Here is a 26,320-nt window from a genome sequence, read left to right on the forward strand (position 1 = left end):
ATTATTAGGCATTAATATGAAGTTGGTCCCCCCTTTGCAGCTACAACAGCTTCCACTCTTCTGGGAAGGCTTTCTACAAGATTGTGGAGCGTGTTTGTCCATCATTCATCCAGAAGAGAATTTGTGAGGTCAGACACTGATGTTGGACGAGAGGCAGGCTCTCCGTTCCAGTTCATCCCAAAGGTGTTCAGTGGGGTTGAGGTCAGGGCTCTGTGTGGGCCAGTCCAGTTCTTCCACACCAAAATTATCCAACCATGCCTTTATGGACCTTGCTTTGTGCACTGGGGCACAGTCATGTTGGAACAGGCCTTCCCCAAACTGTTTCCACAAAGTTTGAAGCATAGAATTGTCCAAAATAACTTGGTAAGATGAAGCATTAAGAATCTGCTTCACTGGAACTAAGGGGCCGAGGCCAACCCCAGAAAAACAACCCATAGCCTTATCTCTCTTCCACCAAACTTTATAGTCGGCACAATGCATTCAGGCAGGTAACGTTCTCCTGCCCAAACCCAGACTGGTCCATCCAGATAGAGAAGCGTGATTGGTCACTCCACCTAACACGTTTCCACTGCTCCAGAGTCCAGTGGTGGCATGCTTACACCCCTCCATCCAACGCTTGGCATTGTGCTCGGTGATGTAAGGTTTGATGCAGCTGCTCGGCCATGAAACCCATGCCATGAAGCTCCCGGCGCACAGTTTTAGTGCTGATATTAATGCCAGAGCTTTTTTGTTCGGCAGAGCTTTGGCCACTTTTACGCATAATGCGCCTCAGCACTCCCCCCGCCCCCCCGCTCTGTAACTTTACGTGTTCTGCCACTGAGTTGCTGTGGTTCCTAAACGTTTCCACTTTGTAATAATACCACTTACAGTTAATCGTGGAATATCTAGGAAAGAAGACATTTCACAACCTGACTTGTTGCAACGGTGGCATCCTATTACAGTACCACGTTGGAATTCAGTGAGCTCTTTAGAATGAACCATTCTTTCACAAATGTTTGTAAAGGCCAACTGCATGGCTAGGGGCTTGATTGTATACACCTGTGGCAATGGGTCTGAATGAAACACCTGGATTCAATGATTAAGAGGAGTGTCCCAATACTTTTGTCTATATAGTGTATTTTCCCTCTCCACTTATCTGACTTAGCCGAGACCAGCTGTGAAACTGCACATTGGAGGCGGGGCTTAAAGAAAATGCAAATGTGTGGGCCCAGATACGGATTATTTTTCTTGAGAATCAGGCCATTTTGGCTTCATGCGCCACTGAGCAACTTTCATAGGATGGGATGTGACCCCGCCTCCAATGCTGTATCTAGTTCTCTTTATACATCCATGATACATCGGACCCCTTTAAACTTTTTACATATCCTGTATTTAGTTTTGCCTATGTTTGTAAAATGTAATCTTCTTAAATGTTTTATGTGAGGGACCGCGGATGGAAATGAGCTCAAAGCTAAATCTGGCACTGTTACGCTTGACACATTTTAATGTTATAAGTTTTCATTAGAGGTATCACACTACTCAGCCTCCCCTGGAAAGTTTACTCTAAGGTACTCGAAAGTGTCTCCCTTAGGGATAAGGTGAGAAGTTCAGTATTCCGGGAGGGACTCGGAGTTGAACCGCTCCTCCTTCGCGTCGAAAGGAGCCAGTTGAGGTGGTTCGGGCACCTAGTTAGGATGCCACCTGGGCGCCTCCCTAGGGAGGTGTTCCAGGCACATCCAGCAGGGAAGAGACCAAGGGGTAGACCTAGAACCAGGTGGAGGGATTATATCTCTTCTCTGGCCTGGGAGCGCCTTGGGATCCCCCAGTCAGAGCTGGTTGATGTGGCCAGGGAAAAGAAAGTTTGGGGCTCTCTGCTGGAACTGCTACCCCCGCGACCCGACCACGGATAAGCGGGAGAAGATGGATGGATGGATGGAAGTTTTCATTACTGTGCATTGTCCCTGCTAAATAAACGATTACACATAAAATAAACCACTTCCAGGAAAAAAGGTAAACAAATATCTAAACAACTCACAACTTCAAAAATCCCACCAGTCAACAAAGAATAAATGTTCCTGTATTAAAGATACTGTATGTTATTCCTCTAACTCCTTGCAATGTCCCACAACATCCACTGAACAGGAGGAAAGAGCAGTTATCATTATAATTAAATGGTTTTCTTCTTAATTTGTTAGTTGTATTCTTAGGAGGACTGAACATAAGGACTCCCCCCCCCCCCCCCCAAACACACAAACATGACAATGTTGCACCAAGAAGGATGCCATTACCATTTTGCCATGACAAGCCATTAGTTGTTCACACATCGCAATCTAGTAAATGTCTTTCACTAAAGCCCACACTCCATCCTCCTCCCACCCACCTCTTCCTCCCACATCCTCCTCTCTTCATGGCTGCACCGGTTACCATGGAAACAGAAAGGGTTTGGAGGGATGGTGCCATGTGGATGCCATTGTGCGGGTGGGTGTCATCCTGGGATCCCCCCCCTGCTCTGTCCGGAGAGGAAATATAATTGAATGACCTCCAACGAGGCGCCGCCTCTCTACCAGAAGGAGAGGAGTGTGTGGCACGTTTTTTGGTGAAGTCACATGCAACAAATTTGAAAGAGCTGCTGATGGAATTCTGCCAATTTTGCCCTCCTAATATTGGGTTTAAATAAAAGAGCAACCACTAGTAGCAACTCAAAAGTTATTACAAGTCATTAGTGAAATGTCAGACTGTACTGAGCCGTGACCCTGACTGTGATTATCCAGTGAGAAACACACTCAGTAACATGAATAATTAGTCGTTAGGTGTTTAAAGTTGCATTACACAAAGCTACACATCGGTATGGTGACCCTTCCACAGAGAAAGAGTGCATCACTCATTAATGAGTATTCCACACATCTTTTTTCTAAAGTAAAGTTGTGGTAGCTCTAATTGGGAACCATTTGACTGCAACCATCAGCTTTCCCTCCATTTAGTTTGACAGCTGCTGAGTTTCCATTAAACAAGGCAAAACATGATTATTGACTCAAAGAACCTCTCAGCTTGACCACTTCACACCGCTCGGGGCTAATCTTCATTGTTGACGGGTTCAACTACAATTCGATTTTCAAGGTTTGATAAAAAAAATGTAATGAAATAAACTACTGCTCAGAATAAACAATTATTTTCACAAGGACACAGTTTTACTTTCTGCATCATTCTGCCTGGCATCAGGGTACATTTGACCAAAGCGGAGGCATGGATGTGCAGAAGTCTCACATGTTAAAAACATTTTGTCTGACCAAAAGTCAGAATTCAGAGATTACAGTTAGAATTTCAAGAAAAAAGTCAGAATTCTAAAGGTGCATTCACACAGTTTCGGGTACCATAAAGAAAAAATTAAGTATCCTGAAATTAAAGTCAGAATCCTGATTACAGTATATTCTCCAAAATATCTCCAAATAAATACATAACCATATGGGGCTTAATAGTTAAAAAGTAATCCAAAAACTGCATGTTTTAAAAATAACCACCCTGATTTCATGAAAACCTTCCTTTTCTTAATCTTTATTTAATTATATTCAGGATAGTTTTCTTTACAGGTTTATGAAGCCATTCTCTGATTGAATTGCTACCTCTGAGAAACAGAGGATTAAGGTGATTTATTTCAGTCCCGCTGTGATTGACTGATAAACAGGCTAAATAACCCAATGGAGCCAAACAATAGCCCCTTTTCTCTTCACCTCCTTGTGTATATTTGTGAGGCAATTAAGAAATCACTTTGGCCTGTGCTCCATTTGCCAGAGCCTCCATTTAGATTAACCAGCAGCTCCAATTAGGAGCAGGCGCTTCCTTTTCTGTGAGCACGCCAGCCTCTAATGGCTGCATAGATTGATTTAAATGCAAACTAGTGAGGATTTAATGAACTGCTTTTGCAGAAAGGGTTTAATAGGAATTTGCACACCCGCGGACAGGTTGGCAAACAGTTCACACTCAATTAATTATGCATTATAATGCTTTTTCTTGAGAAGAGAATACAATTGCAAAGGAATTATAGGAATTAAGCAATTCTCAAAGACGCTGTGTATTGATATTTGATACAGGGGCCATGTTGATACTGTTGTATTGAGCTAGTCTTAAGGCCCAGACACACCAAGCCGATTTTGGCCGTCGGTGGGCGTCAGGCCGACGATGAGCGTCGACACGCCCTACTCAGATTGGTGTGTCCCGCACCATCGTGTCTTTTCAGCCGTGCCGACACCTTTTCGGCCGAAAACCCACAGATTCAACCGGAAAGTCAGCCAAAGGCAGTCTTTGGTGTCAGCTGACACCAAAGAACTGACACAGACGGATCCCCGACTGTTGTGTCGCCTCGCGTCTCTGTGTCTTGGCCATGTTTCGCACTGGAACACACCGCAAAGACTTCAGCCGACGGCCAAGAAGCACGTACGAACTGCACATGCGTGAGTGGCAATAACTCTCCTTACCAGCAGGCGGCGGTAGTGTGTATTTCTCATTCAAAAGAGGCAACAACCGGAAGACAGACTGCGTGATAACCGAGAGAAGAAGAACAGACTGCGTGATATAAACAAACAACAAATAGCGTGTGTGTTCCATTTTCACTCTACAGCGAGAAGCTCATGGGGCTTTCCCGAACCTGTGTCGAGAGCTGGAGTTAAATGAAATCTCAGATTTGCCTTCTTAATAGTTTGTTTGGATCCCTCACTTCCGTTTCGCTTCTCATGCACTGATTCGCTAGCTGAACAGCCAATCAGAGTGATTTATTTTGCCGACGGCCCACGGATTCGACACGACGGTGCGGGACACACCAATCTGAGTAGGGCGTGTCGACGCTCATCGTCGGCCTGACGCCCATTGACGGCCAAAATTGGCTTGGTGTGTCCGGGCCTTAAGAGAATAAGAAAAAAAGAAAAGCATTTATGGTATTCTGATTATTGATCACATCACACAGAACACCCCAGCATCCAAACTGATACTTAATGTGACTGTACTGGATCATAGATGGATATTGACATACGTGGTAAACACTGTGGAACTAATTTAACCCAGCGCACAAGATGTGAGTAATGTGAGTCACACACCTGTTATTGTGCCGTTGTGATTTAGGTGCTTCTATCTGCATTGTAATGAGCCCAGCTATGGGCTATTGGGCATTGATGAGCCATGAGCGGACAACATTGTGCAGGGACTGTGTTGCCCTGGGTTTTATGGGCTGTGTCATTCAGTTAAGTGAGCAGGAAATTGTGGAGATCATAATCTCATCAATAATCTCATAACAATAATTATTTCAATATGTTTTATATAAAATAATTATAGGACTACAAACATAAACTTCTGGCAACATCACACACACAGCTGTGACTAGTTATTTTCTGTTTTGGACAACCTTGTGTTCAGGAATATTATTGGACTTCCATAGGAGAGTCAGGCAGGTGTTTTTGTTGACAGGGTTTTTCCCTTCTTTGTGTCAAAAGCTATTTACTTGTAACCTAATCTGAGTATCAAAGTATAAAAGCAATGCAACCTGATTACTTTCTGTTAATTTTGGATTAGAAGGGAAAATAAATATGAAATAAGATGTTTTTTACTTCAGTGTATAATGTAAGACAATAGAACAATGATACCTTATAGAAGAAGAAAACAATATGTACGTGTCTGCTCAGAGATTTTATCTATAGGAATAGATGCCTTTCATGAAGCATATCTTTTCAGTAGCCTATAAACCAACACTGAAACACATGAGCACATACTTGTAAAAAGAACAAGTGAATCAGGCATATAGATTCCAACTTATAATAAATAAGTGATGTATATTTTGTATGTAACTGTAAGAGACAACAGTTGTCTTTCTGTCATCCTGTTTTTAATCACACAAGAAAATAGGGATTGAGACCATCAACTCATGTGGTCAATGTTTACTGAGGTAATAAATCAAGTGAGAAAAAGGGTCCTTTTCTCATAGACCTTTATACAAACATGCTTGCTCATGTCACCAGTGAAGTCGCCCCCTGCTGGATATTAGAGATGATGCAAGATCAAGGCATCATTGGCTACACTTTATTTTTTAGGATAACATTCTTAAAGTGTATTTACTTACTAGCATAGTCAAGACATCCAGACATGATCAGGCCTTTACATAAAATGTCAGTAAGCATTGAGTTACAGAAACTAAGCAGGTCAACATTAGCTTACTATAACACATGCATTGGGATTCACTGCCTTTATAATGACAAAATAACTGCCTGTATACATCTTTCCTCATTCCACTTTTTTGTATTTCTCATGTTGAGTTAGTTTTATGTTGTTTTTAGAAAAAAGAACATTTCTAATATGTTTTGGTTATTGTGCATTTTATGGTCATTTATTTAACTTGTGTCCTTTTATAGTGAATTGTTATAAATGTGCTGTCCGACAAGTAGAATCCAGTTCCAATGTCTCCATGTGTGTTTTCCAGATGTTGGTGACGACTCCAGAGAAATGGGATGTAGTGACCAGGAAGAGTGTTGGAGACGTGGCTCTCTCCCAGATTGTGCGTCTCCTCATCCTGGATGAAGTCCACCTCCTACATGAGGACCGAGGACCAGTTCTGGAGAGCCTGGTGGCCCGCACCATCAGACAGGTCGGTCCTACATCTGCTGTGCTATCTCTTGGAATCTGTCTGAGGTTTTGGATGATTGTCAGCTTGGTCTTCAAACTAGTTCTGAGATTCAAGTTAGAGAAAGTCAGAATTATTTTGTCTAAGAATTCTCAGATTATCTTCTCTCTTCTCAAACCTTTTCACTCTGTGGTCTCAGTGCATATGTCAACTTTACCATTTCTTATATCTCATGAATCACGTCCGTCCACTCACCCTCCGTCGGAGCCTCCTGGCTCATCCACTTCCTTGTAATAGACGTTTTGGTTGCCATTCTTTAAATGTAAAAAATGTACTTATTGTCATTATCCCTTATATCGTAGTCTATTTTCCCCAGGTACATCAATTCAGTTTTCAGTGGTACATTTACTTGAAGTATTTTTACCTTAAACTTGTGGGCCTGAGTGTGTGCTATGTTATTTTGACGTAACTAATAGGGATCACTTACATTGAATTGTTCAGTTAAACATTTTTCTATGTGTACAGATGAAACTAATGAGGTGCTTGGTAGCTGCCCAACTAAAAAAAATCTGATGAAGTATACTGAGGCCTGTGTGCTGAATTGTACATAGTTTGGACTGGGCATTGTTGGAAGTTCTTTGTTATTGGTATACACAATACTCCTGTTTCTGCACTGATGCCAAAATAATAATGTTCCATATGTCAAACAGAGCAGTGTGTATCATTAACACTAGCAGCCTTACGAGCTGTGATGCGCCTCCACAGAGGGACAGGGTGAGAGATGAAAGGGTTGTGGGGAGAGATGTGACTGTGTGAGGAGAAGGGTGCATGCTGGTGTTCTATAAACAATATGAACTCAGTTCTATTTCGTATATGGCTTCGCCCTCTAAGGCTATCGCTATTGGGTAATCCCCCTGCGCCCACGCGCAGCACTGAAACACTTGTAGTCCACGCCCACCCGCAAGGTGGGCCCCACCCTCGGGCCTCCTTCCGGTATAAATAGGAAGGAGGCCCGGCAATCTGCTCCCTCTTTTTTTCACTAAACCAGCACAGTTACTGAAGCACAGCAATTGAGAATCATCATGAGCAACAACTGCGTCCGTGATTGTCCCTCATGTGGCTCTGGGTTCATAATGAGTTATGACCTGCAGAGATAAAAGCAGTATGCGAATCCTGCCGGGGGTCAGAGCACGCGTACGCGGCTCTAAACCAGCAGGTAGCATGCACTGCGCTCGTCTCCCCTCGGGCGACAGGAAGCGGAGAGCGGACACTCTTGCTGCTGTGGCCGAGGAGGACGATTGGCCCGTCCAGGCTTACGAGCCCGCGGACGGGGCCTCGTGTCCCTGGGGCAGAGTGCCGGGCAGGAGTCCAAAGCAACTCCTGCCCCACCTCCCTCCACAGTTCACCGTTCGGTTCTCCCCTCCCTCCTCTCCCCCGGACGGGGCAGACAGAGTCGGAGCAGGGTGCCAGCTTGGCGGCCGAACATGCTTTCCCCCTCTCCGTCACCATAGCGCGGCGGCGTCTGTTATGGAGACGGCCAGAAAAGTGCTACTGGACGCTCCAATCAGCCCGGACGGGCTGTTTGGACCCCAGTTCCACGCCATGGTGGAGTCCATGAAGACGGCCGCGGAACAGGTGGACGGCATTCGCCAGCATGTACAGCTGGCTCCAGTCGGCTGAGCTGCCACAGCGGCACCAACGCCCGCAGCAGCCGCGGCGTCCACGCCGGCCACAGGAGGCCGCAAGCGGAGATACGCCCAAAGCAACCGCCCCGGCGGCTGCAGGGGTCCGTCCCACGTCTCCGCTCCCCCGCCACCCCAGAGACAGGGTCTCCCGGCGGCGAGTCAAAGGGGAGTGAGGCTCCCCCGCTCCTGGTCTGCTCCGCGAGAGCCTCCGAGGAAGCGGAGCCGGTAATTAAGCCGGCTGCCACTAATCTGTTGATTAAGTAGCAGGGCTCGCTGCAGAAGCCTGCCCGTTTTAACCTCGTTTAATAAACCTGCAGAGCTCGCGGCATTCCCCTGTCCGAGATACGCCTCCTACACACGGTCATAATAACCCATGAGCGCCGGTATAACGCCTCATGTGGACAGCACTGCACACACGTCCACTCATCCCCTGAGCGTGTACACGCCTCATGATGACAGCCGGAGTGAGACGCAGTGTGTGGAGGCCCCCGTGCAGCCCGTTTGGTCCAAGCCCACCTGGGGTTGCCTCACGCCCTGTGTAAACCAGCTGCCTATAACCTGTCGGTTAATAGCCAGCAGGGCTCGTTGCTAAAGCCTGGTTTTAACCTGTCGGTTAATAAATTTCAGAGCGCGCTAATTAAGCCAGCTGCCACTAATTTGTTGATTAGTAGACAGCAGGGCTCGCTGCAGAAGCCTGGTTTTAACCTGTTGGTTAATAAACTACAAAGCTCGAGGCATTCCTCTGTCCGAGATACGCCTCGTACACACGGCCTTAATAAACCCATGAGCGCCGTTATAACGTCTCATATGGGCAGCACTGCACACACCTCCATTCATCCCCTGAGCGTGTACGCGCCTCATGATGAGAGTCGGAGTGAAACGCAGCGTGTGGAGGCTTCCTCGCAGCCCTTTCGCCTCACAGTGGCGGCGAGGGCAATGGCATCACAGAGAAGCCAGAACGGGGGAATGAGCAGTATTCCAGGCTGAGTGCCCCAAGCGGTAGCGCCCGCAGCGCCACGGCGCCAGGGCTCGCTGCAAGAAGCCTGCTGCTTTTAAACTATCGGTTAATAACCTGCAGAGCTCGCTAATTAAGCCGGCTGCCACTAATCTGTTGATTAAGTAGACAGCAGGGCTCGCTGCAGAAGCCTGCCGGTTTTAACCTCGGTTAATAACCTGCAGAGCTCTCGGCATTCCTCTGTCCGAGATACACCTCCTACACACGGGCATAATAAACCCATGAGCGCTGTTATAACACCTCGTGTGGACAGCACTGCACACACCTCCATTCATCCCCTGAGCGTGTACACGCCTCATGATGAGAGCCGGAGTGAAACGCAGCGTGTGGAGGCTCCCTGGCGTGGCTCGTTGCCATGGCGACCACAGAACATCTCCAGCATGTGCGCCCGCTCTTAGAGTGTTTCTCAGTGGCAGCGCTTGTGTCTGATGGACAGATGGATGAGCAGGCTGATCAGCAGAGGATACGTCCTGCAGTTCGCCTCTCCCCCACCCCCACAGTTCAATGGGATACAGGAAACACTCCTGTCCTCCCAGAAGCTATGTCTTGCGCTCCAATCCGAGCTGCTGGAACTCCTGTTGAAAGAGGATATTTCCAGGGTTCCTCAAAGGGAGGAAAATCAGGGGTTTTCACTCCCGTTATTTTTCTAATCCCGAAAAAGACTGGGGGAATGAGACATCCTCAATCTGTCAGTATTCCACATGCTGACGATCAAACAGGTGCTGGAATGTTTTCACCAGGACGACTGGTTCACTTCCACCTGAAGGATGCATACTTCCACGTACCCATCATCCCGAAACACAGGAAATTCCTGCGTTTTCCATTCAGGGAATATCAGACCAGACAATCGTCTGCTGTTCGGATATTTCCTGGCTCCTCGCATTTGTGTAGAGAAGGCTGGAGCCACTACACAGAGGAGGGATGAGAGTGTGTTTCCTCTGGACGACCTGCTATTTGCTGGCTCGCTCCAGGGAGGAAGTCGCTTTACAGACGGTACATCTCGTATCGCATCTGTCAAAGCCTGGGTTTCATAATAAATTGGAAGAAGAGCTGTCCTCTTCCCTCTCAGACAATCGTTTATCTGGGAGTGGAGTTAAACTCAGCCAGCATGAGAGCGCGACTCTAGCGGCAGCGAGGGGAGGAACTGACAGCTCTCCTCCAGCGTGTCACAACCCACACAGCCCTCTCCGTGACGCAGCTGCTCGGCGTTGGCGTCAGCTGGTCACGTGATGATCTCCTTGGGTCTCTTCCAACAGGGGGACTCCAGAGGTGGTTCATTCGCTGCAGAAGCTTGCTGTTTTAACCTATTGGTTTATAAACTGCAGAACTCGCGGCATTCCTCTGTCCCAGATATGCCTCCTACACACGGTCATAATAACCACGAGCACCGTTATAACGCCTCGTGTGGACAGCATGCACACACCTCTCATCCCCTGGGCGTGTACGCTCCTCATGAGGAGAGACGGAGTGAAAGGCAGCGTGTGGAAACTCCCTCGCAGCCCTTTTGCCTCACGGGCAGCGGCGGCGATGGCGTGGCTCGTCACCATGAAGACCATTACGGCACTTCACATAGAAGCCTCTCCCCCCAGCAGTTCCATGGGATACAAGAAACACTCCTGTCATACCAGGAACAGTGTCTTGCACGGTTTTTACCCCCGCTATTTTTCTAAATCTCCTCTGTCCTGTGCGCGCGCTGTCTTGCTATGTGGCGCACACGGCTGCCTTGCGCCATTCTCAGCGCCTGTTTGTGCACTATAGAGAGCGCTCGATCGGGCAACCTCTGTCTGCACAACGGCTGTCACACAGGTTGTGTGAGGCTGTGTCACAGGCATGTCTCCTCTGGGGTGGAGCCCCCGGAGAACATCAATGCGCACTCCACCAGAGGAATTTCCTCCTCCACGGCTTTGCACGGAGGAATGTGGAGTGGAAGATATTTGCACTGCTGCATCTTGGTCTTCCCCCTGTTCATTTATTCATTTTTATTTGAGGTATGTCTCCCATTCCTCTCTGACACACCCTGTACTGGGTGTCCTGTCGGAGTGAGTGACGTCAGGGAGCCAGCTGTGCGCCTCTCTCCTGCCTCTCGGCACGCTGAGAGTGGCCCTTTTCCCCTCTTATAGGAGGGATGTTCCTTTTCCTCTGACACACTTTGTACGGAGTGCCTGGTCAGAGTGAGTGACATCAGGGATCCAGCTGGGCGCTCTCCTACCTGTCTGACACGCAGAGAGCTGCTGTTCCCCCTCTATGATCGCTGCGCAAGGTGGGAACTTCCTCTCCACTTTCTCACAGCGGCTGGGTATGTATTGTTCCCAGCCTTCATCCGGTCAGGGAAAAAAGGCATGTTTTGCTATGTTCCAGGGACGGTGATGCGCCATTACGCATTGGCACAACAAGCATGGGGTGTTATTTAGCAGGTGTGTCTGTGCTTCTAGTGCCGGGCGGACCCAGTGGGGCGCAGACTACATCATGCTTCGCCCTTAACCCAATAGCGATAGCCTTAGAGGGCGAAGCCATATACGAAATAGAACTGAGGTTACCGACTGTAACCCCAGCTTCTATGAGTAAATGGCGCAGCCCTCTAAGTGCTGGGCCCCACTGGCTCTAAGAAAGCTGAAGAAAAGTTATTTGTTATGGGAGCAGATTGCCGGGCCTCCTTCCTATTTATACCGGAAGGAGGCCCGAGGGTGGGGCCCACCTTGCGTGTGGGCGTGGACTACAAGTGTTTCAGTGCTGCGCGGGGGCGCAGGGGGATTACCCAATAGCGATAGCCTTAGAGGGCTGCGCCATTTACTCATATAAGCTGGGGTTACAGTAGGTAACCTCAGTTATTGTTGTTCGGAGCACGGGTGGCCAACACTGCAAAAGCAGCACCTGATGCACACAGTTTATGGAGGCGTTATCCTACTTTAATCCTCAGTGCCCAACTGCTTGAATTTCATTAAGTCATTAATCATTGAAATCTAAATAAAAATAAATAAATTACCTTTTTTAAGATTACTATGACTTACACTTTTAAAGAAAACATATCAAATGGCAAAAAACATACATTTGTGAACTGATAAACCCATTTAAAAGATGGTGTCAGTCTCCATGATGATTGAGTAAACTGAGCCATTATTGCTTTGAAGATTTTAAATGGTGGCTGCAATATGCCCAAATATATATATTTTTTAAGATCTAAAAGCAGACTAAGGTTCTAGCCAATAAATGAGAGCAGCGCTACGTCCCTGCAAAATAACGGTCCGCCAACTTTCCAGTGAAACGAAGAATCACCTCCAAGCGTCTAAAAGCTGCTGCAGTGTTTTGCACGTTCAATACCTAAATAAATCCACAATGATATTTTCTTACTTTCACTTCAAAGGGACAGTAAAAGTAGCGATATGTGTCTTCAGGCCTCATGTCATCAGTCAACACTGCGAGTGTATGGGAAACATCACAGCTACATTATGATGCTAATGAGGTTAACGTCAATCATCAAAATAAACAGTTGTAATTTTCAATGTCAAGGTAATGAATATAGAAGCTTCAATAAAATATAAAACACTGACAAGCTAAGGGAATCCCAGTTTAGAGCTAGCCACTCGTCAACCATTAGATTCAAAAGGAAATCGATCCCCTATTGTTTTGTACTTCTAACATATCGTTGCAGATCATCGATCTCCAGTGATATTGAGTGATTGTTTGCCTGACTGACCATTATATTTGGGCTCCATGTAGATAATAATTACACAGTATTCTTAATGTTCTGATCGGATTGCAGAAGACATCAGAGTTTGAATTTACTTCCAGTCAAATTACAGCAGATATTTTCACCCAAAAAGAGGCGTGACCATGAGGAAAAGTACCTGGATGAGTTGCTCATCTATTAGCAAGTGTCACCATGGCAACATTATTCTTCCTGTTTACATCTAGCAGAGCTCCCATGTACAGTATAGAAACTATTGTTACAGGACTTAAACTATGATTTTCTCCCAACTGGAAATAGGAAAATGAAAGATAATCAGAATTTCAGACTTCCTTGGCATAGACTATAAAATACAAAGCACACTTTAGTATTACACAGTTTTTGATAGTTACAGACACATTACTGAGACTTGAAGATTCAAAGTGCATACATACCGTATCTCTACTTGGACTAAAATTGAAATAAATAATGCTTATTTCATTTCATTCATCCAGACAGACAGAGAGAAACAGGCTCACTGTAGGTGTTATCATCATCTCCCTGTTGCATTTACTGTATCCACATGTCTCCCATAGTTCTGAGTGAAACACTCCACTGGTGGCTGGAAATGAGACACAAAGGAAGGGGAGACACGGGGGAGACAGAGTTTGGGGAGAATAACTTTAAGGACTCGGGAGTGTGAGCACTATTTCTATGTTTTACATTTTGAAGTGTGTCGAGTCCCAATACTATGTCATCATATCCTCTAACTAAGACTACCTGATGTTAATATTCTGAAGTCAAAGTCTTTGTCCTTGAGCATCATTTTCAAGAAGTCTGCGGTTTTTTCTGTCTCTAAAGAGGTGCAATTATCCAACATTTCACAAAAAATAAAATATATAATTAATATTTTAAGAATTTCTACATTTTCGGTTTAGTACCTTCACTCACCATGGACACAGTGAATTACAGTGATATCAAAGTGTTCACAAATGGTAGCAATTCCATTTTTATCTAGACACTTGTGCAAATGTAAATAACCCAATCATTAATAGGACACAAACTGTGATCTACAAGGCGTTGTACATGCAAGGTGTTGGTATTGTAAAAAGTCATGAATGAGCGTGCAATAGTAATTGAAAACTGAAAGAAGTCATCTGGATTTCTAATCTCTCACTTTTATTTTGAAGTTGTTGTGTCAGCGGTGCAGCATTCCTCACACACTGGCCATAGAGGTGTCTCATTGGATCTTTGAAATATTGTACAGGGTCTTCACAAAAAGGCTTTATATGGAATAAGGTGATGATTATATAAAGAGCAGACACTTCCCGTGAGTGTTTGCTAGTAAAAAACAAGAGCACAATCCTCCAAATGACATATCAGAGATGGCATGAGCCCCCCCGGCCCCATGCTGCTGCAGGAGGAAATAATCACAGCTCTGTCTGTGATGCTGTTTTCCCCTGATGATGACTGACAGGTGTCTGAGCAGGAATCAGCCTGCGCATTCTAGATATTAGTGTGATTATGTGAATTTTGATGGGCAGATAGAGGGAAGGAGCCGTTGTGTCCCATATCCCCCTCTGATCAGCTGCTGTCAGTCCGTGGAGAGAAATTAATAAACTGAGAAGATCTAAAGAGATATTTTAAGAACCCACAGGCCACCGCTCGCTCATCCAGGCATTCTGACTTTATAATGGTGTATTGTGTCTGTTCGTGGCACTGATTGGTATAACTCAGTCTCCACCCAGTTCATAAAATACTTTTAGATGTGTAACTCCAAACTTCAGGGAATGTGTGCATTGTGTGTTAAATTGTGTGTATGCTAAAACACATCAATGTGAACACTCTTTGAATCAGATCTATGAGAAGTAGATTTGCTTCACCACTCACAAAGCACTGACAAGACAAAAGTAAAGATGAGGCAGGACTTGACAGTGTCAGTCCAATCATCATCATCATCATCATCATCATCATCATCATCATCATCATCATCATCATCATCATCATCATCATCATCATCATCATCATCATCATCATCATCATCATCTCTACCACCATCATCATCATCATCATCATCAGTAAATTATTACACAGGCTTAGTGGAATACTCATTTCTGATTGGTCAATTTGGATTTGGATTTCTTCGGTAACACACAGCTGCTAAGGAGGATCAAGGGACTCTGTGCCATTGTGTCTTTCCGCAGAAAGAAGTCTGCTCAATTTAACGTCAATATTAGTTTTTTCCATCGGAAAACACCATGGAATCCTTTTTGAATATCAATTTTCATGAAGCTTTGGATTCATGGTGGCTTAACTGTCCCCAGTAAAGAAAAGAAGACAAGAAAAAGGGAACAAGAGAAGGAAAGAGGTTGAAGACGGAACACTGCAGTGGCCATGTTTAAAGATGTTATTGAATGTTTTTTTGGTTAGAAGCCTGCGTACAGTCTGTGAATAACAAAAGCTGAGAAGAGCCAAGGTGGTTGCTTGAGAGTGACTAAATGAGACTACTTAATATCATCACAGCTAATATAAGTTCAACTTTAGCGGTGGTGATGTGAAGTCATGTGACTGTGATGCAGTTTGTATAGCCTAAAATGTGCTATTTGCTCAAGGCTATTGAATTTACACTTCAACCGTTATAAAAGTGTTGCTAATATGTGGAAGTGATCCTGCTGCAAGTATAATGAAGGTTTGTTTGCCATAGAGATTTTATGCAGCTATAATCCAAACTCCAATGAAAAAAATCCTATTGACTTTTTGTAACATTCACTTTCAGGTCAGCTAACGTCATCGCTGAACAACTCCATAGGCTTATAATTGTTAGGTGTGTAGATAGCAGATCAAGAGGTGTGTAAATAAATCCTTTTTGGAAATATCCAACTGGTTATGTGAATGAAGTTTGATGAAACAACTGAAGTGTTCATCATGATGAGATGTGCTGAGAAGACGGGGGTAACAGTGGTATTGTGAGGGGCTCGGGGCAAAGTGAGAAAGGAGAGTGAAACAGAGGGATGAGCCTCTGTGCAGCGACGAGACCTCTTGGCGGGGTTAACCGCAAGGTAATTGAAAACTGGTCCGTACATGTGACCGCTGTTTACTCGGTTCACAGCCCATTTATCTGCAGGTTTAGCTGACATTACTGAAGAAGGGCTGACTGGGCGCTTTGTACACCTTAACACCTTGAGAGGCTGTGCTGCACTGCACAAGTTTCAAGTCTCTTGACTGTCTCTCCATTTTACCAGCAGACTGCACATGCTGTCAGTGCTTAGAACACAGCTGTAGAACTGGACTGAACCATTAGCATGTCCATAAGCACTGAGGCTTCAGTGTCGAGGAAGTACACAGAGTCCAGTGGAACATTCCTTAAGGACATCAGCTTGTGCTCTTTACAAGGATGCAACATTAACTGAGTGAATCGTGGCTGTGAGGAAACATTATAGCTGGCCCAACACCCTGTAATAGATTCCTTTTGGCGATGCTACTGTAAACAGTGCAGCATCTTGTTCTTTCTGTTTCCAGGGACAAAATACTGAACCACATGAATTTGGACAAATACACGGATACCTATTGACATCTAGGTGTGACCAAAAAGTATTCACATTTGCAAGCTGTCCAAGCATTTTGCGAAATAAAAGGCTGGTGCAGGATGAATATATTACTAGAAGGAGGAAACCATATCTACAAGTGATGGTCTATATCCGGCTCAACAGTGGTCTATAACTTAAACTACCTCCTATGGGTCAGCTGTGCATAATTGTATATTTCAATTTTTGTGAACACATGTCATGCCCAAGTAACATATATTCATTGTTGTTTGTTTTTTGCATTTAATTGAAAGTCCATTTCTTGTATGTGTTTCATTAAACCACACCAATCCGACTGTCAGCTGATTTTTGCTGTCAGTGAGAACCTTTTGCGTTTTTGCGGTGCATCCTGCCTTCTTGATGCAAGTTGGCCCTTCTTGGCTGGCTTTTCTGACTTTCTAGAATGTTTAGTATAGAAAGCAGATCCGGCTGCAATGCCTTGATACTGTTGGTGACATAAATCACTCATTTTGTCTTCTCAGCTTAAAGACCCAGTGAAGTGCATGTTTTTGCACCAAAATGAAATGGCAGTTTCATTCCTTACATATCATTGTGCCTGTTCATGGCTAAAATAATTTTTAATAATTCATAATTAATGAATTATTAATTTTGCCATCTGAGCCTAACGGAAGTTGCAGACGATAGTGGCTGTGACGTCACAAGATGTACCCAATTGCGATTGTAAACATGGCGGAGACTTTGGAAAGTGATACTAGTGTGAGAGAAATGATTGATTTGGACAGCTTTTCGGACAGGATAGATGAGGAAAGTGATGAATTTGGTGCACTTTGAGGGCAACATTAAGAGATTTATGGATACAGCTCTCAACACTCATATGAAACATATATTTCAATAATCAAAAAACATTGGAAGGATTTCTTAACCTATTTTATACAACTAATATTACATAGATGGAAATATTTGTTTACATAGATGACCAAACCCACTGAGATAACTTAGGCTACAGTTTACCTCCCTGAGCTGACGTTATCTCTCTCAGTCCCACAGGAGAGCACTCTCCCTCTCCTTATTGTTGAAACAGCTAATCTCCGTTAGCTCCGAGCTAGCACCAGATGCTAACGACAACCCTGTAACTCTCTCAGTCTCTCTTTCTCTCTCTCTCGAATCGACAAGCGGCCTTTATTTATCATGATCAATCAAAGAATCTACGAAACAATGACACCAGCCAGGCTCACCTTCATCTTTTGGGAACAGAAACATCGCCACTTCGGCAGACTTGACATTACTACAGCCAGCGGCAATGCATCGTTTCCCCTGTGTTTTTCATCCCTCTTTCTTCACTGTCGCCTCCATTGTCAGGTTTTCTTGATTGGCAATCACTTCCAGTCGACTCCGACACACTTTCCAGGAAAATACTAGCTCAAAAACGTTGAGAAATTCGACTTTGAAAAAGAGAAAAAATGAACGGTGGTGAATGTAAACAGTGCGGCGGCGTCCATCTCGTGAAGTCACGCAGTAGATCGCAAGCCACGCCCACGAAGGCGAAGGTCGACTGCAGATTTCCCCGGCAAATTCAAAACTCGTCAAATTCGTTGCTATTCCAACATCTTTTGATATGGGTTCCAATGGACAATTTTGGTCATTACTATACGTATTAGCATAACAGATCATGCACAGGTGCACACTTCACAGGGTCTTTAAGTGAATCAATGCACCAGAAGAGATACAGTACAGACAAGAGTTTAACAAGCTGACGACTAAAATCAAGAGACTAAAGACAGAGGCTCTTTTTATTCGTCATCTTCATCTACACCAGGGGTGGGGAACCCTTTTCCTCTCAAGGGCCATTTCAATTTTGACAACATCCTTCGAGGGCCGTACAAATTATTGAACTCAACGTCGGCTTAAAAAACTCAAATCACAGCCCATTCATTTTGCGTTTCTTTCATGCTGTGCAAAGAAAAAGCAACCTCTTAATCCAGATATTTGACCATGACCCGCGCATTCATACACCGTGGCATGACCACCAAAACAGAAAGATATGGACACAAGATGTGTGCAAATGTATTTAGTTTCATATCCATGTGGACATGATTTAAGTGCGGGGGGGCGGATCTAACCTCATCTCGGGGGGTTTGGGGGCATGCACCACCAGGAAGATTTTTTTTAAATGTTGAAGTTAAAAGCATCAATCTGGTGCACTTTGAGAGCAACATGAAGAGATCTATGGATACATCTCTCAACACCCATATGAAACAGAACTGTAAGCAGATGTTTTTCTTTATGGATATTTTACAAATCACTTCCCTTTTAAACTGTATTCTTGTTTATTAATAACAACTTTTTTTTCTGTCATATTAGTATTGTATACCTATTTACTTTATTCTCTTATTTTTCTATAACTATAATGATCATATAAAGATGTGCCTTTACCTCACTGGTTGGAGAAAAAGCTTCTTATATTCGTTAGCATAGCTAGCTAACCAGATGCTAATAACAACAACGTTATTGACTGGATGATCAGTATGACAGATGAACAGATCGCAACTGGGCTTTCAACTAAAAACACAGCCACGCAAAAACTGCGGAATGTGTACAGCTCCTTATGGGTATTGCAATTTGTGAAGTCCCGGCCCGGAGCCGCGTTCTGGTGCTCTCCGTTAGAACTACACTCTTGTCAGACGAGACATATACCACGTGATGACACGTTAGGCTCGTGTTGTGTTCAAGGACCCTGACCTTGGCCAGGAAAAACAAGCTTGTTTAATTATTTTGCGGTCTAGATTTCTTGAATTTTTTTCTTTTTTGCGTGTGTTTATAAATTACCTCGAGGGCCGTACCAAATGGTCTCGCGGGCCGTATACGGCCCGGAGGCCGGAGGTTCCCCACCCCTGATCTACACAGATATTTTCACAACAGCATTGTGTTCAATAATTAAGCAAATATGGTAGTCTTTGTTTCATGCAAGTGTCTTAACAACGGCTTGTTGATCCACATCCCAACATCATCCGGTTTTGTTTCTTTCTTTTTTTTATAACAAAAATAGGACTAGTTGTGTTTGTGGTATATTCAAGTGTGATTTATGGCAATCCTATGTACAGTAAGAGACAAAAGAAAAGGGGGAGTTGGGGTTATTATGATATCCTCACTTCAAGTTAACCATCATTTGATGAACTCACAGAAACCCTGGATTTTACACTCGTATGTTTGAAACCTCATACTCCCAGTTTTGCTCACGACTATCTGTCATAAAAGTTTGCCTTTCAAGCCCAAGTTTAGATTTCATTTGAAGTTATTTCACACTTGACAAAGCTCCTCCAGAGCCGCAGAAGATATTATTAGGGCTGTCAGTCGATTAAAAGATTTAATCGCGATTAATCGCATGATTGTCCATAGTTAATCGCGATTAATCGCATGATTGTCCATAGTTAATCGCGATTAATCGCAAATTAATCGCACATTTTTTATCTGTTCTAAATGTACCTTAGAGGAATATTTTTCAAGTTTTTAATACTCTTATCAACATATGAGTGGACAAATATGCTTTATGTAAATGTTTATTATCATTTGAACAATGAGAAATATTCTGCCTATCTTTTCCTCCCCCTCTCCTGACAGCCCAACAGCTGATCTCTGAGCAGGAGACGTGGGGAGAGGGAGGTGGGGGGAGAGGGAAGCGGGGCTATTTCATCTTTATCAGAAAATGATCATATAGAGGCGTACAGACGGATCCGTTTGACCCCCCAGAGCGTTCCGTTTGCAGATCTATCTTGGGACCCGTTATCGTTTGCGGGGTCCGTTTCTATCGTTTTGTTACGGCCTCATGTAAACAAAAAGGCTATACGCAAGAGAAACTATGCCAGGGATGGGCAACTTGGATGGTGGTGGGGGCCACATAATGTATGTACTGGCCACCAGGGGGCCGCAGATTCACGGAACACACACACACACACACACACACACACACACACACACACACACACACACATACACACACACACACACACACACACACACACACAAACACACACACACACACACACACACACACACACACACACACACACACACACACACACACACATTTCATGTATTGTATGTAATTATTAACAAATTAAGTCTGCCATCTTCATTGACATTTTATAATCTTTCAGGGAACATCCTCTAATAAGCTCACTAAACAAATATCAGTTCACAGAAATTTTATTTAATTTTTACAAGTGGCAAGTTTGTATTGAAAAGTTTTAAACTATTGGAAAGCACGGAAAATGTGTGTGCATTGAGATTAACCATTAAGATGACATAAACATGAAGTCATGAACACTAACTCAGACATTAGTTGTCTAACTTGAACCTAAGACACTTGTAGCTAGTCTCTGCTGACACACAATAAGGGGAGTGTCAATACAGACACCTGTCAACCCGCACTCTGCTGTTCCTCAGCTCCGCTCCCCCTCCCTCCGGCTGAAATTATGAATGAAAAGCTTAAAGTAATCATAGATAACACGGCAGGGTCCGTGACAGTTTGTTTTCATCTGATTTCAAATAAACAAAGTAGTCTTGGTTTTTAGAATATTAAACTTGTTTCACCAAATTCAGATGATAAATACAACTTTTAAGCTTGTAAAGGCATAATTACAAGCGGCAACTTAACGTCACAGCAGGCATAACAACAGCCGATGTTTCTTGTGAGTGTTTCCCCGGGAAACAAACACAATACACACAAACGCGTCACAGATTATTTCGCGGTAATTGGCTGCCGAAGAAAATCATGGACGCAGCTCGCGACGTAACTAGGAGTCTAGTGGACGGTATCAGTACTACAAGTAAAAAAACATATATATAGTTTTTTTTATTAATTACGTTGTTTATAAATTAATCTGAGGGCCGCAAAAAAGAGGATAAACTCTGTAATACATACAAGTTTAACCTCCTTATTTTTGTTGAAAATTGAGAACTCCGCATTAGGGTTTATTCCTCCTAGAACATACAATTTGCCTTCAGTTAACCTCAACAGTCCCATCAGTATTCAGATCATCAGCTTTACTGGGCTCCAGATATTGTTTTGACCTCCATTTAACTCCGTTTAAGGCTATGTCCACGTTTTCTGTTTGTGATGGAAGCTCTTCAAGGAAAAGGAGCTTGGCGAAGCACACACTTACTGTTGTGTTTGTACTCTCACTGTAGCCTTGATCTTTGACACTGCTGGGTGATGAACACTCTGCAGAGGTGTGAGGAGGAGCGAAATGTTGTCAGGGCTTTAGCTCACTGAATGATGTTATCCTCTGCACTGTTGAATACAACATTTGAAAATACAAGTTTTAAGGTTAACCATTTGCATTCACTTCGGGAAGCCTGAACACTGCTCACATTCATCTCAAAGAAATGTGCCCCGTAACATTAAATACAATGCATCTTCCAGATAGTATAGTTGATATCTCTGATTTTGTTTGTCTATCTATACAATTACAAACGTTTATATCAAGATTTGTCCGGGTTGAAAAAGAAAGTTAAATGTAGGAAAATAACATGTGTATAATAAAAAAGTGGTCAAATGAAAATGACTATATAGGATTTGATTTTAAATGGAGTGGGGCAGAATCAATATTTTTGTAGCAGCCAAAAATCATTTGATTCAGTGCTGTTAGAGATACAGATCAGCAACTACATTTCTTCTTGAGAAAAAAATGTGTGTGGTTGTTGAAAGAAAAAAGTTATTTATTGCAAGGTTGTGAGGAGGTGGAGGAGGAGGTGGAGGAGGAGGAGGAGGAGGAGGAGGAGGAGGAGGAGGAGGAGGTTGAGGAGGAGGTTAAGTAAAATGGTAATTGTCTTTATAAAGAACTCACAAATATACAGCATTTGTATTTGAATTTCAAAGGGGGTTAAGATACAGTATTCACTCAAACTGCTAGCTTATAGCAAACATTTATCAAAAGCGAGGGAACTAGCTTCAGTGGCAGAATCATCTACATTTGGTGAGCAGTGGTGGGAACTAAGTACATTTAACTAAGTATCGTACTTTGGACATATTTGTACATTACCATTTAATGCTACTTTATAATTCTTCTCTGCTACATTTCAAAGGCAAATATCATACATTTTATTCCACTACATTTATTTAACACATAGTTACTCGTTAATGTGTACATACTGTATAAGAACACTCGATAAGCTGATATGGTAAAATGCAGTACTAATCTACACAGTATTTCAAGTATCTAACTTTTTGTATCTAATATTAAATAAGAACTTTTAATACTAAAATGCTCTTTCATGTATAAAAACAGGATAATATAATGACCATAGTAATAATACTTTGGTAAGATACATTCTCCATAACAAGTACTTTTACTGTTGATACTTGAAGTATATTTAGCTGATCATCTTAAGTTGTTCATATTATTCTGAAAAGGGTCATTTTGCAGAATGAGTTATGTAAGGGAAACGTCTGCAGCAATGGAGAGTCAGGACTCAGAGAGACACGAGGAGAGTTGGAGCTTTGATGTCAAACACTGATGGTTTATTACAAGTATCGGCTGGAGAATTCATATCACAAGTCACAGCAGCCAGAGGTTCTGACTGCACGGGAGGGTTGCCACATAAATTCTGAAGCACCTCTCTCTCGATAGCTCTTTTAACTTATTCTTCGAGTCCGTAGCAATCTCAGATGTTGTTCTGCCAGTATCGGGCACAGGCCACAGCTGATGGGGTAGGTACTGCCAGGTCTTCTGGACTGCACCGGGGGGCATCGGCACATTCCAGTAGGTGGGACATTGTCTGCACTGATCCACAGCTGCACGTGTCTTCTGTGGTGCAGTTCCACACTTTCATCAGTGCTTTGCACCTCCCCTGTTCCACATGCAGTCTATTAAGTAACTTCCAGGTTGTCCAGCCAAGGTTGTGGCCACTAGCGAGGCTTTCCGTTGGTGTGATTCCTCTGTCCAGCCATTCAAGAGCTCGTGTGTCATTTATTTGCCATTCATCTTAATAATAATAATAATAATAATAATGCATTACATCTTTTATTAGAGCGCTTTTACAGGTGCTCAAAATGCTTTACAATTACACATTACACATATTAGACATGTAAGAGTCATTACTGTAGACATTACCCACAAGAGCAAATGCGGGTAACGTGTCTTGCCCAAGGACACAACAGCCTGACGCAGTGGCGGCCGAGGCGGGATTCGAACTGGAGTTCACCAACGCCCCTTGATCTGATCAACCAACACTGCGCCAAAACCGCCGTCTTCCCAGATCTTCCTTGCTGCTTGTTTGTTTGTCTGGAGGGGCAGGACTGTCTGCACAAAACTGGCTCTGGATCGGAGCCTGCGTTGGGGTGCTACGTGGCCATGCAAGGGGTGTCTGATGTCTGTCTCCTGTGTTCTCCGTTCATCTTGAGCGATACCTAGTCGTCTGATGTGCGGGGGAGAGATGCCGGCTAGCGCATAGTGGCACGGGACAGATGTTCTCTTTATGCACCCCGTGATGATGCGGCAGGTGTCATTCAAGGCTGTGTCGACCAGTTTGGTGTGACGTGATCGGCTCCAGCTTGAGCAGGCATACTCTGCTGTAGAAAAACACAGGGCCATGGCAGTTGCACGGATTGTTGGTGGATCTGCGCCCCACTTGGAGTTCAGTAGTTTGCGCAGGATGTTGTTGCGGGTGTTGACCTTGGCTTTGGTGTTCTCCAGGTGTTTCTTGAAAGAGAGTGTCCTATCCAGTGTAACACCAAGATACATGGGATGCGTATGGTTGAACAGTTTGTGGCCATCCCAGGTGACGCTCAGTGCTTTTTTAGCGTCTCGGTTCCTCAGGTGGAAGCTGTATACTTGAGTTTTTGGTGGGTTGGGTTTCAGGTGGTTGTTATTGTAGTAGCTTGACATTTCTTGGAGGGCACTTTCAAGGACAGACTCAACCTTCTGGAGGTCTACTTATTGGGTGGTGATGCAGAGGTCATCTGCATAGATGAAACGTTGGCATTCTGGGGGTAATGGCTGATCGTTTGTGTATATGTTGAACAGGAGGGGGGCAAGTACGCTACTTTGTGGGAGGCTGGTCTTTTGGGCTTTCCACTTGCTCCTCTTGTCATTCAATTGGACGTAGAAGCGCCTGTTGTTGAGGAGGCTTTTGATGACTTGACACAGATTCAGATCACCAGTCATGTCCAGTAGTTTCCTGACCATTGTACGGTGTTGGACAGTGTCATAGGCAGCAGAAAGATCTATGAATGCTGCTCCAGTTATTTGTTTTCCTTCAAACCCATCCTCAATGTGTTGAGTTAGGTTGAGTAGCTGTCCAGCACAGGAGCGGCGAGGACGGAAACCAGCTTGGTCTTTAGTCAGCTTGGTGTCTATGAGTGGCATGAGGCGTTGGAGTAGCTGCCTCTCGTAGAGCTTGTAAGTGATGCAAAGGAGAGAAATGGGTCTTTAACTCTTTGGGGATGATAGGTCTTTGCCGGGTTTGGGGATTGCAACCACTTCTCCAGACAGGAGGGATGGGTTTTTGTGGCATACATGTGTTCAGCATCTCCAGGAGCCAGGTCTTTGCGTTTGGTCCCAGGTGCTGTATCATTTCTGCCAGTATGTCATCAATCCCTGCTGCTTTTCCGGGTTTCAGCTTACCCATTGCAGTTTCGAGTTCTTCTATGTCGAAGGGTTTGGTGAGAGGGCTGGCTGGTTATGGTTGGTCTGATACCACTGTGCAATGGTGTTCTCCTGTGGGTTGGCTGCGGTGTTGGTTACGGCCGTTGGCCACCAGCTGTGATGCAACCGAGTTTGCTGTGACTGTTGTGATTATGGGTGGTGTGGTGTGGTCTTCGCCAAGACAGCGGGTTGTAGTTCATGCCTTCCTGCTGTTATTTGTCATATTGGTGTTCTCTATCATTTACTTCCAGACTTTCCTTCGTTCTTCCCCAAATTCAATGATCAGGGTCTCTCCAAGTTCCATGGTGGTAACGGAGAAAGGTTCCTTATTATATTCCTCATAGTAGGCTTTCAGCAGGTCGCTGAGTGTTTCTGATAGCCCAGGAATATACTGTGTCTGGCATCCCCTGGACGTCTGGCTGACCTTTTTACCAAGTCTGTGAAGTTGGAGTAGTTATTGGGAAATGGTGGTATGTTAGATATGGAATGCTCTATCTCCTGTTGGAATGACAACCAGTCGGCTTTCCGTAGGTTGAATCTCCTGCGGAATGGGACGGTGGTTGCTTGGAGAGCGGATCTAACGGTGATGGCAATTGGCCGGTGCTGGGTATGGGGGATAGGGTCCAGGACTTCCTTCTCAGTTCTGGATGCGATGTCACTGCTTACACAGGCGAGGTCTGGGTTGTATCCTCGTTTCCATCTGGCGCTGTGGAAGGATTTGGGTAGTTTAGCGTTATGGATTAGGGTTAGGTGCTTGGACTCAAGCCAGGTCTCAACTTCATCTCCATCTTGGTTGTTGTTCTCATAGCCCCATGATGTACTGTGGGCATTGAAGTTGCAGATGCTTATATGGAATCTCCTCTTGCATCTTTCTGGTAGTTCTGTGTACAGAAAAGGGGTTGAGGGTGGTTTGTAGACTGATGTGACAGAGACATTTGGGAGGGCAACTGTGATGGCTTCCATGTTTTTCTTCCGTAGTGTGGGTCCAGACTTCCTCAATCTTGAGGTTTGGTCTGCTGAAAACAGCCGATCCACACTGTCTGTGTCGGGCCTCAGCGACCAGTTTCATTCCAGGTCGGTGTTGTGCAGGGCCGATGTGGGTTTCCTGCATGCAGAGTATGTCAAAATGATTGGCCATCGTTGCCAGTATCTCTGCCTTGCATCCGGAGAAACCTTCGATGTTGAT

At 44.4% G+C, this 26,320-nt stretch overlaps 1 protein-coding gene across 1 annotated transcript in view; it reads left to right on the forward strand.

Annotated features, from left to right (window-relative positions):
- ascc3 (activating signal cointegrator 1 complex subunit 3) overlaps positions 1 to 26,320 on the forward strand; it is a 229,629-nt gene that overhangs the window by 81,438 nt on the left and 121,871 nt on the right. Inside the window, exon 11 of the mRNA XM_079692773.1 lies at positions 6,440 to 6,604. Coding sequence (XP_079548899.1) covers positions 6,440 to 6,604 — 165 coding nt within the window. The remainder of the gene's footprint in view (positions 1 to 6,439; positions 6,605 to 26,320) is intronic.

Source organism: Notothenia rossii, assembly GCF_949606895.1.
Source record: "Notothenia rossii genome assembly, chromosome: 7".
Taxonomy (NCBI): domain Eukaryota; kingdom Metazoa; phylum Chordata; class Actinopteri; order Perciformes; family Nototheniidae; genus Notothenia; species Notothenia rossii.